This window comes from Pelmatolapia mariae, linkage group LG12 (assembly GCF_036321145.2).
Source record: "Pelmatolapia mariae isolate MD_Pm_ZW linkage group LG12, Pm_UMD_F_2, whole genome shotgun sequence".
Lineage (NCBI taxonomy): Eukaryota > Metazoa > Chordata > Actinopteri > Cichliformes > Cichlidae > Pelmatolapia > Pelmatolapia mariae.
Genome location: NC_086237.1, coordinates 29,219,092 through 29,232,849, shown reverse-complemented (window position 1 = coordinate 29,232,849; position 13,758 = coordinate 29,219,092). Strand labels below are relative to the sequence as shown.

At 39.3% G+C, this 13,758-nt stretch overlaps 3 protein-coding genes across 4 annotated transcripts; 2 read left to right on the top strand and 1 right to left on the bottom strand.

The window, feature by feature from the left end:
• Positions 1–1,761: 1,761 nt before the first annotated feature.
• Positions 1,762–3,342, top strand: LOC134638878 (isotocin-neurophysin IT 1-like). Its single transcript, XM_063489812.1, has 3 exons — positions 1,762–1,881; positions 2,156–2,360; positions 3,197–3,342. The coding sequence occupies exons 1-3, from the start codon at positions 1,762–1,764 to the stop codon at positions 3,340–3,342; spliced, it is 471 nt and encodes a 156-aa protein (XP_063345882.1).
• A 1,633-nt stretch (positions 3,343–4,975) lies between these two features.
• LOC134639243 (fatty acid-binding protein, liver-type-like) lies at positions 4,976–5,681 on the top strand. The gene is made up of 4 exons (XM_063490356.1): positions 4,976–5,042; positions 5,142–5,314; positions 5,449–5,541; positions 5,631–5,681. Exons 1-4 carry the CDS (start codon positions 4,976–4,978, stop codon positions 5,679–5,681), a joined length of 384 nt encoding a protein of 127 aa, XP_063346426.1.
• Positions 5,682–6,972: 1,291 nt separating this feature from the next.
• Positions 6,973–12,252, bottom strand: smyd1b (SET and MYND domain containing 1b). Of its 2 annotated transcripts, none has more exons than XM_063490226.1 (10): positions 12,110–12,252; positions 11,133–11,309; positions 10,717–10,930; positions 10,348–10,478; positions 10,119–10,157; positions 9,094–9,289; positions 8,199–8,291; positions 7,945–8,108; positions 7,643–7,811; positions 6,973–7,183 (listed from the first exon to the last, which is right to left on the bottom strand). In XM_063490226.1, exons 1-10 carry the CDS (start codon positions 12,229–12,231, stop codon positions 7,019–7,021), a joined length of 1,470 nt encoding a protein of 489 aa, XP_063346296.1. In that variant the 5' UTR covers positions 12,232–12,252; the 3' UTR covers positions 6,973–7,018. The 2 variants fall into 2 exon arrangements, with proteins under 2 accessions (XP_063346296.1, XP_063346295.1); XM_063490225.1 differs by having other exon boundaries at positions 9,100–9,289; positions 12,110–12,231.
• Positions 12,253–13,758: the final 1,506 nt, after the last annotated feature.

Below are 13,758 nucleotides of genomic sequence, written 5' to 3'. Positions count from 1 at the left end.
TTCGGAGAGAAGGAAGGAAGGGAGGGGAGAGGAAGTCAACAAGCCTAGTGCCTTCCTGCAGAAAAATAAGGAAACACTAGATAGACATCTCTATTTCTCTATGAAATAGGGATTTGCATAGCCTTTGGAGGAATGTGGGGAGGAGGGTGCTGATGTTTCACTTGAAAACAGCACAATTTCTAGATTTAATAGCTGCAAAGTGACATGTCATGATGGAAGATAGCAATGCTTTCCATTAATCCAGCTCAAGGAGATGTATCTTAATACTGGCTGTTTTCATATTTATAAGCAAATAAGTATCAATTTTTTTTAGATAAAATAGAACATTTCTTGAGCTTATGAAATAAATATTGTCAAAAGTTCTTGATTGTTATGTACATGTTCATCACAGAGGGGCCGAGTGCCAGGGAGACACTGCAATGTGTAATATATCACACTACAGGAGAAAAACAAACAAACATGTGAGACATAATGTGTTTTATTCCCTTTTTTCTTTTTCTTTTTGAAATTGTATTTTTTCATGCATTGTGTGTGTTGCTCTGGTAATCAATTGCACGATCACCTTAATCAGTATTCCCATTATTTTCTCCACTTCCCACAAAACACGTGGCAGATGGAAACAGCAGCAATGAAAAATGTACAAATAGATGACATGCGTCAGCACAGCCACTAGGAGGCAAGAGTGGCCTGTCTGTCTACAATGCCACTTTATTGTCCTGTTTGTCATCATATAGCGTTTGTCGCTACCTGTCTGTGGTTGTGAAATCTGAGTAAATTAACATCCCACGCGGCTCTGTTGGCACAGAAGTTTTTGAACAATGACGATGTTAGCAGCTCTTTAATTGAGATGAGGTGGCAGTTAGTAAATCAGGAGGGAGCTGCAGTAATTGAGCTCATATCATTGAAACGGTGAAACTGTCTTTTATGAGATGTGGCCAATCATTAGCTGTGTTAATTAGCTCATGAGACCAATTAACCTCGGCCCTGGACAATGTGTGCATCAATTCCTCTGAGGAATTAAGGACTTTATTAATAGAAAGGGAAATTTCCAGGTGTGCGTATGTGTGTATATACGTTTGTGGGTATGTGTGTTTCTTGCTTTGTTGTTGAGTTTGTTTACAAGCACCCATTCTGCAAAAAGCATGGCTTACCGACATGGTGGCTCAGCAGGCCAGAAATGTTCTGTCAACCTTTAAAACCAGCTTTTTCACTCTCTCCTGACCTCCCAGGGGTAGTAATAAAAAGTTGAATCCTTAAAATTAACTTTTTTTTGTTCTTAAAAAAAAATTAAACTGGTGCTACACTCTTGTCCAGTCGTGCTTTGAATAATTTCATCGCTGCCTGCTCTTCTTGACCTCTCTGACTTTCCTAACATCTCTAACATGCACGGTCACGCAGCAGGAGCCCTTAACTAATGATCTCCAATAGGAAGAAGCAAACCAGGCCACACAATTACCAGGCCCTTTGACCTGGCCCACACAGTGGTCAGCTTCATCTGCTAAGGTGATTAAAAAGGCCTCATTAAGGATTTCTAAGTGGCTTTTAAGTTTCTGTGTCACTCTCAAATGGTGCTTTGGAAGTATATAAGACACACCAGCAACACCGTACGAGACAGAGAAGTCAGCAGTCATCCAAGAGCAACCTAAAGAGGAACTTGAGCTAACAAGTGTGTACATTTGCTCTCTGTGAAGCGTGGATTTTGTGGTCAGCCTTACTAAGTGTTTTTTTTTTCTCTGTTTTTCTCTTCCATTCTTAGCAGAAATGACCGGAGCTGCTGTGTCTGTGGGCCTGCTTTTTCTCCTGTCTGTATGTTCAGCGTGTTACATCTCCAACTGCCCTATCGGAGGAAAGAGGTCCATAATGGATGCACCACTGCGCAAGGTGAGCTCAATCAGTCAGCCAATAGGTCTTTAACTTTGCAGCTTTTGAAGCTTCTGACAATATTATTAGCAAACTGGCACATATTTCTCTTCATTCATTTATTCAGATAATGCAAAGCCTAAAGAGAGATTTAGGTGACATGCATGTGAAAAACTTGGGTCAGGGGCCAAAACCATCAGAAAGAAAATACAAACTGAGAAAGCCTAAAAATGCTTTATAAGGTATGGTGACGTTCAAAGCAACACCAAAAATAATCATCCGTTTCAACCTCTAGTGCATGTCATGTGGCCCCGGAGACAGGGGCCGCTGCTTCGGGCCAAGTATCTGCTGCGGGGAAGGTCTTGGTTGTCTGCTCGGCTCCCCCGAAACAGCTCACTGTGTGGAGGAGAACTACCTGCTCACTCCCTGCCAGGCAGGAGGACGACCCTGTGGTTCTGAAGGAGGACGCTGCGCTGCTTCAGGACTCTGCTGTGATGCAGGTCAGAAAATCCTGATGTAAATATGAGCAGTAGTAAAAGGAGTATTTTAGTCCTTTATTGAAGTAATCAATACCACTACCATTTGCAGAATACTTAGAAAAATAATCCTGCAAGCTAAAGCAAATAGCAGAGAAGTACTATATTAGCAATATTTGGTTAAAGTACAAGAAAGCAAAGTTTATAGTTTAAGCTGATCAGTCAAGCTGATTGTAATTATTATATTTACAGCTGGGTGGCTTGTTCAGTGTTCTGTGTAAGCATACATCCTATTTTATAAGCTTATTACATCTGACTTGATAAAGGCACAGTATCTAGAGTAAACAACATGAAGTAAAAAGTAGAAACTTTCCTCTAAAATGTAGTGAAGTACAATTATAAAGTGCTATAACATTGAAAAACTCTAGTGAGGGTTATCAAGTACAAGCACTTGATTGATTTGTGAAATTGTGCAGTCTCTATTCCGGTCCAAGGTTCAGTACAGCTAAACCTGCACAAGTCACAGATTCTCTAGTGTAAACATGATGCCTTTCATCCAAGCTTCCTGAAGTTGTAATCATTGTTATTTTTTATATAATGTAAGGAATAATGCAAGAATTATAAATCTTATTCCTAATAGAGCTCTGCATGCTTTAGTACCAGTGTAATTAAAGGAGAAAGAAAATCCACCTTTGCTTTGAGTGATACTACTTTGGTCATGATGACCTAATTTACCCTACCCTGCTCTTTAAGGGTCCATGAATACAGGTCACAAAGACCGATAACAACAGATCATAAAGTGTAGACGATGACCATTTTTGGTAATAACTCCTTCTGATTTGTTCTTAACCCTGCCTCAGAGAGCTGCACCACAGATCAATCCTGCCTTATCGAGGAGGAAGGAGATGAACAAACCAGCCAGTTCGATGGCAGCGACCCCGGTGACATCATCCTCAGGCTCCTGCATTTGGCTGGCCACAGTTCTCCTCATCGAGTCCACCAATGAGCTGCTCTTGACGTCAAGGTCTCAGTGCAAGCTCTCGAGCTGTAGGGATTAAATGGGACTTGTAGTTCACATAGTTGTGTTTTTATGTTTGTTGTCATGATGCTGGTTTTGCTCTTTTTCCCTGCAGTACTTCTGTAGAGTGCCTTTGTCAATATAGCCTATTTTTATGTATGAAATTAGGGGTGAATACTTGTTGTGGTCATCCTGTTATCTGCATGTTGAAATAAAGTTTGAAGAGAGTATAAAGTGCTGTCGTTTTCCCTGACCTGATTAAGTCTTTTGTGTAAAATTACAGTATTTCAAACCTTCCAAATACTTTTCCTTATAAGACAGCTTGAACCGTATTAGGGCATTGTGTTTGGCAAACAAATATACAAAGCCCACAAGCGTCTTTATCTTTCAGATAATCTTCCAAAGGATCTCTGGCAAATTCAAATGATCCCCACATGATGGTGTGTGTGTGTTTTTGTGGCAACTCTGGTGACACAATATCACTGTTGCAACAGTTGGGACTATTATCTCATAAGGTGTTCACCTTTGATCCAGTTTTGTTTCGGTTAACTTTGCAGTTCTCTGTGTCCTTCTATGGGCATGCATAGAAGGGCACAGAGCATGCAACAAAGCAGTAAACAAATAAACACAGCATGCTGAAGACTTTACACAAGTCAGCCCTCTACTCATGACAAATTATTGGCATCACATTGCAGGTTAATATTTTGTGATATCTTGTGCTTCTCTGTGGAAACTCAATTTCTTCCACGAAGCTTATCATGCTTGTCTAAAGTACCTTTGTAATCAAATATAGATTATACCTCACACTGTGTAAGTGACAACAAGCTCCAAGAGAGTTTTCTATTGGCTAAAAAAGGGCAAACATCTGTGTCAAGCCCTCTGATAATAAAGTATTATGCAGAATTATGATTTGCAGTTCAGGAAAACACTAACTTAATTATGGTTATAGGTCTAAAATCTATAATATAAATATATAATATATCAAAGAGGTTATTATGTTTTAGTTAGGAATCTGTAAACCTTTTTAAAGACCAAAAAAGGGACTTGATGCCCCCAAAATTCCCCTTACTGTGAGCAAACTAAGATTTTAGTTCTCAGAAGAATTCCCTGTTTCTAAAACCTCGCCTTCTTATACGTCCCATTTTTTATTATTCTTTTCACTTAGAGATGGGGTACTAAAATGCAAAGTGGATGGACGTCATGTAGAAAAGGTCATGTAGAAATGGATCTATTTTAAGAGAACTGGTGAAATAGACACTGAGTGAAAAATAGAAAAAAAAAATCCCAACGAACCTGACAGGGATTAGTCACGTGCATTGTCATCATATGTTGGTGTGCATGACTTGAAGCTCCTTTCACACATTGCTATGCATCAAAATGCCCTTTTACCTTTCATATTTGCTCTTTTTTCAGTGAGTGTTACCTAACTCCACTCTAGTCACTCTGCGCCCCTTTTATCTCTCTGCCCGCCCATTTTTTGCGAGCACAGCTGGAAGTAGTGAAGTAGGGACTTTCCTTACGGTAATTTCAGGCACCTGAGGTTAAAGATTGATCCGCTGTAGCTTGAGGATATAAAAGAGGCAGATACTCACCTCTTTCTTTACCTTCACTGCCGGCCACCATGTCTTTCTCTGGAAAATACCAGCTTGAGTCTCAGGAGAACTTTGAGCCTTTCATGAAGGCTGTTGGTAAGAGTTGTGCAAAACTAATAAGCTTCCTGCACTGAATGAACTGAAATAACAATTTATCTGACCAATGGTTTCCTAACTTTTTGCTTTCTGCCGTAGGTTTGTCTGATGAGATCATTCAGCAAATCAAAGATCTTAAGAGCATCTCTGAGATCGAGGAGAATGGTGACACCTTCAAAGTGACAGTCACAACTGGCTCACATGCCATTGTCAGCAATTTCACTATCGGAAAGGAGGCTGAACTACTGTCGCCCACTGGAGAGAAAGTCAAGGTAAGCCAAGATACTTAACTTAAATCTACAGGAAACCCAATTATGACAATTAAAACACTTATAACACATTTGGTCTGTATAAAATGTTATAGTTGATCATTGAGCCTTATCTTCATTTATCATGCTTGTTGAAGGGGGTGGTTCAGCGTGAAGGCAATAAGCTGAAGACCACCCTGAAGAACATCGTGTCAGTCACGGAACTGGTGGATGCAAACACACTGATTTCAGTAAGTAGTTTTTCTGACTTTCTTTTTTTTAAAGTCGTCCTTGCTGATTAACTAGCTGGTATTTAGTGCATTTTGTTCTTTTCTTGTAGACACTGACTCTTGGGAACATTGTACACAAGAGGACAAGCAAACGCATCTAACTTTCTATACCTGATAATAAAAGGAGGGTGAAAAAAAGCAACTGTCTCATGGTTTGACTTGTATGTGTATGCATACTCTCAACTAGTTAATTTGGGGGCTTTGGTTTCAGAAATTTTGCTTGCTTGTATTTTTTTTTTTAAACTTTATTTAAACAAATATAAGCAGTAACATAGTGACAGTACTAGGTTCCCAGTTGAAAAAGGTAAACAAAGTGTGGGGAATACATAATACCAAGAGGTGAAGTGGAAAAATCAAAGGAAAAGAAAATAACATAATAACCTGAAATTGACAGGAACAGTCAAAAATTAGTTTAAACCTTTACAAAATGTGCTTAAAGGATGTATCCTGTGCAGAAAACGTATTTCATTTAATTGATAATGCAGTATTTCTCATAATTTCCACGCCTCATGTAATATATGAGGCTTGCAGTACATGGACTTGAAGTGTATTTCTAATTTGTTGGGGCAAAGGTTAAAGTTGATGCGACTGTGACATTTTTGAAACTTTGTCAGACTTTCCTGCAAAATGTGGAGGCTGTGAAGAGTTAAGTATAAAAGATGCTTTCATTGACGATGTCTACTTCCTAGTGAGTCCTAGTGTTAACAAATACCTTGATGAATGTAACACGGGATACTCAAAGACCTTGCTTGAATCTAGCTGAATGCTGGCACAACACTAGAATGTCTGGCTTTGTCAAAAATGGAGATTTAGGAGACTTCGAGGCATTTTGAAGCTGCACTGTAAATATTTACAGCTTACAGACAGGAACTTAGTTAAAGCCCTTATATCAAATTTAGCATCTAGCTTATGTTGGTGACTAGCCCAGGATCTGCAAGATAGTTAGATTTTTTTTAAAAAAAATTTATAAAATAAAACTATCAAAACATCAGTGTGCATCTTTATCTGTGCAGTCAAAGATCAGTTAAGCTAGCAACATCTTCTGGTAATGTAAAACTTTACACTGGGTTAAAGTACGACATACTGTCATTGCATTTCTTGTACTGTATCTTATGACCTTATGTAGTGTCACAGCAAACACCAAAGGATGCGGGTCTATTTGATGTACAGGTGCACTAACTTAAGCCTGTTTTATTTTTGTTTTTTTGGGGTTTTTTTAAGTTTTATGAGGGCAGAGATAACAGTGCTTGTTACTTTATAATTCAATCCTGTGGTTGGATTTTGCATCTTCAAAGCAAACTCACAAGGTCAAGACATCTTTTTTAATGAAAAGACATATTTCCCTGAAAAACCAAGTGATACAGAAAATGGTCATGTGACTAAATGGCTAGGCTAACATCAACAACAGGGTGTGGCTCTCCTGATTGCTGTCATGTGATCACTTCCTCCGGTGGAAGAGATTTTTGATTCCCTCCTCCACAGACTTAGGCTCGTGCATCATGGTCATGGGTTTGTTCTTCAGAGCTGCCTCTCTCATACTGTGATAAACATACTCATTCTGCTTGAACATCCTCAGCTCCATCTCTGTCTGAATGCGCATCGCCTGTGAAGAAATCAGAACAGAAACATCAGCACTCAGTGTCCAACAGGAATTAGCTAGAGTATATATGGAGAAGGAAAAAATGCGAGCTTGTGAAGTGGTCAATTAAAAGCGTAATTTATGGTAACTTTTTGTGGTATTTGAATATAAAAAGTTCAGTACTCTCTCAGGTGTGTACTGGCGGGTCTCTTGGGTTTTTTAGCTGGTAAATGGACCATTAAAATTAACAGCCACCATAAGTTAAAATATTGCCAGTCACTTTCAAACACCATGAGGCTGAGGAGAGCTAATATCCTTAGGTTAGTTTAATCATTACCGTATAATAAACTGTTTGGAGTCAGCTCATTTGGGCTGCATCAATGTTAAAAGTCAAACTCCTTTTACATTGTGGGCCAGGTAAATTTTATTTCTATTAAAAAGTTTAAGGAGACCTAATTTGAATAATTTTAAGGTGATGCTTACATCCAGGTCCTTAGTGATGGGATGTGTTGGGCCATGGGTAACCATGAGAATGGCGTAGGCCTTGCAGATCATCCCATGTGCAACCTCAATCTGCCCAGCCTGCCAGTGGGTCACTCCTGCTCTCATGGCAGCCATGCCAAGAGCAGCGTTGTTCGGGTGGTACAGCTTCCTGTTAGAGGGATGAGACTCGATTTGTGTTGTGTTTTTAACCTTTTCAAGCTGAAAACCTGTTCTTTCTATCAACATTAGATAAATTCTGTTCACGGGTATAACAGGAAAATCCTCTGTATTTTCACACTTACATGTATCCCTCCACCATCTTGCGGGCGTAATCTGCAGCATCATAAAAGTACTGCAGGTAAGCTTGAACCTCGCTCATTGTGCTCCACATCCTCAACAGGTAGATGTGAGTGTCTGCCAGAACTGGCTCTGTCTTCTCAATGCACTCCCTGCAGATTTTCACAACCTGAAGAGACGAACCGCAATAAGAAAGATTACACAGTATCAAAAAACCCCATTTATTTTATTTGTTCGTTTAAGTGATTTGATACAATACCTCATGGTAGTCACCATTTAATCGAGCCTTCTCCATCTTCTCTAGCATCTGAAAGCAATAATCTGTTGCTTCTTTCACTTGTTCCTCTGAAGGCTAAAACATTGGACAGATTTTTAAAAGTCAAGTATTAAAAAGTGACAAAGAAATGTGCGGGAAAAAAAATGTTTCAGAGTTATTTACTGCAGGTAAGACTTTCTAGAATTATAAAGCAGAAAGTCTGGTTATTTTTATCCCTAAAAGGACCTTTGACCTGCTGGTGACACACACAGGATGTTTGATTACAACAAACAAGATTTACTTTGTTACAATTTTAATTAAGTTTCCACATTATTATTATTAGGCAGCCAATCTGGCGCTTCAAAATAGATGTGGTCAGTTTTTCAGACTTATCCTGTTGAACACAGAAACTCCTTAAACATTTTTTTGTGCTGATAGCTACTGGTAAGTTATTTATAACTTGTGACACACCCGTGTATAGTCTATAAAAGCATACAGAGCACATTAGTGTAACAACAGGAGTACATAGATTCAGATTACATCTAGCAGTGTCTCTCACTTCTGAGACTTTCAGTGATGTGACAAACATTTATGTGTATTTGGCACTGAAAGCTGGATATAAACTTTATTAAAAAATAAAACAGAAAAGAAAGTAAGTAGTAATTGAAATTAATCAGCAAATCAAGTTAAAATTGGTTATTTCTTATAATAGCTGTTTCTCAAAAGCAGGTTTGAATGCACAGAAGACTGAATCCACTTGAGACTTATCTTTGCTTAAAATAGTCTCTGTGTCACTGCTTCTCATGTTTCTCGCCTGTTCTTATCAGTTCTAAATGCAGTGGGTGGTGTTTGGTCCTTTTGCCTTGCGAAGTTAAACTGGAGACAAGCTAACACTAACCTTGACTCCGTCCTCTTCCCTTCCCCCAATCTTCATGTCATCTTTGATTCGGTTCTTGCACTGCTCACACGTGCAGTCAAAGAAATATTGTGTTTTCAGCAGCCTCTGTCGCTCCTCTGACAAATTCAAGAAGTCCACATAGGCGACTGTCAGCTCCTCGCCTTCTGCAATCTTACCCAAAGCACGCAGCTCGATCCTGGGGATGAGAATCACAGTCAAACACGAGCAGAGATGTGGAAACACATGCAGAAAGCTTTTCCTTTCATGTGTGCTGTCTTTCATTCAGAGTTTGTGATTGATGGTGAAATCCTGTTCCACAGCGTGGCTTTCAGTCCAGTTGAAGGACTAATCCTTCAACTGAGTGAGATATTAGTGAGTGTCGCTTTATTTCACACAGCACTTAAGTGGCAAAACATTTCACGTATATCTGGTTCGTTTTCTTTAATTTGTTGTAAAGTTAGTTTAAATTTTAGTCTCCTTGCATAACATGCAAAACAGTAATAATTGGTTTAATCTAACAAAAAGGTTGTATTTATATGAAAATGCTCTTTTTGTCTTATTTTACTTTGGTGCTATGCTGAGTTAAAGGTGAAACAATAGGGAGAAATGTGGTATAAAAGGTAGAAGCTACTACTACACCCACACACGGCAATCTGTGTTGGTGTGACGGACAGACGCACAAAGTGACACATCAGCTGCATTCGAATAACACTTTGTGTGGACACGACAAAGGTTTTTAAGGGCGAAGAAATATGAAGATAAGAAAAAGTTATCAGCCTTTTGTTACACTATACAAGACAATTAAAGGGTTAGAGCATTCAAGTAGCACATGTGAACATGTATTGATGTGATATTCGAGTCACATCAAACATGCAGTGCTCACCACAGAACACTGCTCGCTGATAAAAAAAAAAAAAAAATTACAACAGATTGTTAAGTGTAATGATTTAATTGTTTAATGACAGAGTCTAAAGGGTGCTCTAATAATAAATGAAACTTCAAAGGCTCAGGATGAGGCAACGCACCTCTGTTGAGAGTGAAACATAGTATTCACAGCCGATTGACTGAAAGACAAACAGGAAGCAGTTTTACACCAAGTGACACCCAACACACACACATTCACACGTAACAGCACATAAACGTGCACAGAAGCTCTGAAATTGTTAAGCATTATTCACTTTTTAATCAATTTTGAAGAATTTGGAGCTGTAGATAACAATGAGTTGTCATGAAGAGTATTTTTTGTTAACTTACTTGCCGTGGTTGAGGATTACGGTGCAGTTGGGCCAGCAGTCATGGTTCACTAGACACAAGTTGGGGAAAAGACCAACTCCTACTGCCTGGAGACCTCTCTGGTCACTCACACTGAAGCCGTTACAGTTGATCTGGAAAAACAAGCAATCTTTGATGTGAACATGCACACGTGTTGTCCATATAAGACTGCTACAGGTAAATAAAACAACTGTAAATATTTAAGGCTGCATGCCAGCTGTGAATCAAGGCATTAAGTGCAGAAACAGTGTTGTCTCAGGTAAACTGTCTTATTTATGAATCAGGTTTTCCTACTAAAGACTTTACTTTAAAAAAAAAAAACAAATATATGTTTTAGTCATTTGAACGCACCACTCCAAATATGTGTGAGATATCATCAATTGTGTGCTGTTTGCTGTTATGGGGCCAGTAGTCCAGGAAGTTGTGAATGTCCACTTTCAGCTCCTTCAAGTCGTCCTCTGGCATGTCGGCAATGTGGTCCTCCAGCTCGTCCAGCGTGGTCAGCTGCATGTCAGACACCGCGCTCCCCTCCTTGTCGAGGCGCCACATAATGCGGGCCACCAGACTGACCACACGAATGAGCAATGGAGAAATGGACGTGTAAAGTCAGATCCACATTATCTTTAAATTACTTTTGAAGTGTACTAACATTTACTGCTTTATAGCATACAAGTGCCTATTTGAATTACACATTTGTTGTCCTATAGTAAGTAATAAAGACTAACCAGTCTTTTTTATAGCACTTATTTCCCTTTCCTTCCACTTACCGGATGTTCTCATTTGGTACTTTGCCATAAGCTTTGATGGCGCTGCATTCTAGCTTGTGCTCTGCCCAGCCTGCACGCTGGCAGGTTCGGTCACAATAATGTGCAAATTTACACTGGCCACACCGCTGCAGCTTCTCTTGTCTTCGGAAACAGCTGTGGCAAATACGCTCTGCTAGACTGCAGAGGAAGAGAAGAAAGAAAACAAGGAGAGGCGTCATAATCTAAAATCTATAGCACATGCATACGACACTCAGTTATCATTTAAAGAGTGGCACTTGCACGTGTTTTGATAGTTCACCCTTTCATGTTTAACTAAAATTGCACCAATAATAAATAATCAGTGTTCACAGCTTTCATCAGTGAGTTGAAGAAGTACTAAAAACACTAGTACAAGTGTTACTGTTATAAAACTCATAATGATTGCTTGTATGGAGATTAATACTAGGATAATCTGCACTCCTGAGATAGAGAAGGACTGATATAAAGGTAGTCATTTTTAAAAGTATTGTGCACATAAATTCTTGTTTAGAGACTTTTAGAAACATTACAATTTAATATTTTGAAATTATAATGTAGGCTAATGATGGGTAATAAAGCAAAAATCTGTTTTGTTATTAAGTCTATGATACAGAAGCAGAAACCTCTGACGAACAAGATATTGTGTAAATGTGGACTTTTCTTCAGATTCCTCCACATAGTTAATGTTATTAGGGTTTGCTTGCTAAGGCTGAGTCGCTACAAGTGGCAAGGCAGCATACTCTAAGGAAACTGCTTTTATTCCATTAAACTAAGTAAAAATCAGCAGTATAGCTTTCCAAAATATAAAAACACAACATGCTGTGGTTAATTTCTAATTACAGACTAACAAAAGGCCAGAAAATCCATTATTCACATGTTCAAATATCCCATAAAAACTGCATTTGAAGCCATCCCCTATCAATGACCATCCACACCCACAACTTACATCCTCACCTTACCTGTCAAAGACAACAGCTGCAATACTGGCCTCAGAAAAAATTACATCCCCCGCCCAAAACTCCTTTGTTGCCTTTAACCCTCTCCCCTTCCCAGGTGAGTCAAATATTGCCACGGTCTCCATTGTAGGTGCGCCGGATTCTGAGACTCTGGTGAATGGATGATGGTCTGAGTGGATGAGAGAAGACTTAGTGTAGGATCTCCAATCTGTGCCTGTGTTCTTCAGTGACTGTACATTCCTCACCCAAGTTACTAAAATAGCCGAGCACCTCTTGAACTGTACCAACAGATGCAGAAGACGGGTTGGTTGGTGTTTTGTCTCTTTAGTTAAGTGAGAAATTAAAAATCTTCAGTGGGCAGGCTTGTCAATAAAACCATCTTTGTGCAAAAGTAACACAACTGAAGCTGGTTGTCATCTGTGAGATCTCTTCAGCTTTTAAAATTTATTGTCACATTTTTTGCTTTACACTGGCAGAAATCCCCTGACCCCTGATGTTGAGTGTTGGTAGGTGCCCTCTCCTTGAGGGTTATTTTCGTCCTTCAGTTGTGGCTGTCTGTCAGGAGTCAGTTGTGACGTTGAACAGCTGCGAGAAGCTTGACGGGAACAGAGTTGCTCTATCTCACTGCCTCTACTCTGTTCTGGTGCTTTCTCTATCATGCTGTTCCTTTCCTGCGCTCTGTCTCTCTCTAACTGCATATTATGATGCAACAGAGCAGGAAAACTGTCACTTACACACTGTGAGGTGGGAGGCATCCACCTGCTGAGGGCCCCCTCAAAGAAAGTCTGATCATAAAACTTGAATATCCAGTTAAAGTCTCTGTATACATACACTCTCATGCTTTCATTCACTAAGCTGTCACAAAACAGCAGAAAAGTAACACAGCTTTCCCTCCCTGTTTCACTAAGCTGTTCTTTTATGCTCAGATCAGCTGTGAAGCTGTAAAACAGCTGCTGTTCAAAAGCGAAGCCCAAGTATAACTCTCTTCATCTCCAGCAGGAGTTTCCCAGAGTGAGCTGAAGTGACCACAAGGACAGCGGAAGTGTGGTCACCAATTGGATGGACAAGAGACAATTTCTTTCATTTTTCTTTTATCCCCTATCATTTTAGGAAGCCCTCTACTTACTTGGTTCACCCATTCTGGACTCTGGTTTGACTCCAGTTGGTCTGGTGGATTCAAACCCACGACCTTTTTAATGTGCTAATCATTGCACCATAACCCAACATTAGCAGACAAAAAAAACCCCTGCATATAATTCCTATTTCGACTTCTAAAAATCTAATGTGGACTGGAAAAAGAAATCTATATCATTAAATCTTCTTCTTCTTAAACAACCTAAAAATGCAGCATTAAAGTGCTAAAAGTTACATTTTAATGTGTTAATAGTAATCTAAGGAAGTTCATTTGTATCTCACTATTACCTCTTGTTTGCAAAGATATTAAAATGTCTTTATTTTTTCTGGGGTTTGACATTAATGCCTTCTTTTGAGTCAGGTGACCGGTATAACGAAGGAAAAGTAAAGGGAGACAGCAGAGAAATAAAATGCATAAAATTAAGTTAAGTAAACATTAGCGCCTCGTGGTGGCCAAAGGAAGAACATGCCTCAGTTGAAAGCAATGATGCGCTCAGCTTGCAGCTGTATTGCAGCTG

Coding starts and splice junctions, on each gene's coding strand:
- smyd1b (XM_063490226.1), bottom strand. CDS start 12,231: ATGGAGACCGTGGCAATATTTGACTCACCTGGGAAGGGGAGAGGGTTA. Junction 10,479..10,716: donor TCTCACACATATTTGGAGTG/GTGCGTTCAAAT, acceptor TTGTTTTTCCAG/ATCAACTGTAACGGCTTCAG. Junction 10,158..10,347: donor GTAATCCTCAACCACGGCAA/GTAAGTTAACAA, acceptor TTTGTCTTTCAG/TCAATCGGCTGTGAATACTA.
- LOC134639243 (XM_063490356.1), top strand. CDS start 4,976: ATGTCTTTCTCTGGAAAATACCAGCTTGAGTCTCAGGAGAACTTTGAG. Junction 5,043..5,141: donor GCCTTTCATGAAGGCTGTTG/GTAAGAGTTGTG, acceptor TTTCTGCCGTAG/GTTTGTCTGATGAGATCATT. Junction 5,542..5,630: donor ATGCAAACACACTGATTTCA/GTAAGTAGTTTT, acceptor CTTTTCTTGTAG/ACACTGACTCTTGGGAACAT.
- LOC134638878 (XM_063489812.1), top strand. CDS start 1,762: ATGACCGGAGCTGCTGTGTCTGTGGGCCTGCTTTTTCTCCTGTCTGTA. Junction 1,882..2,155: donor TGGATGCACCACTGCGCAAG/GTGAGCTCAATC, acceptor TTCAACCTCTAG/TGCATGTCATGTGGCCCCGG. Junction 2,361..3,196: donor AGGACTCTGCTGTGATGCAG/GTCAGAAAATCC, acceptor ACCCTGCCTCAG/AGAGCTGCACCACAGATCAA.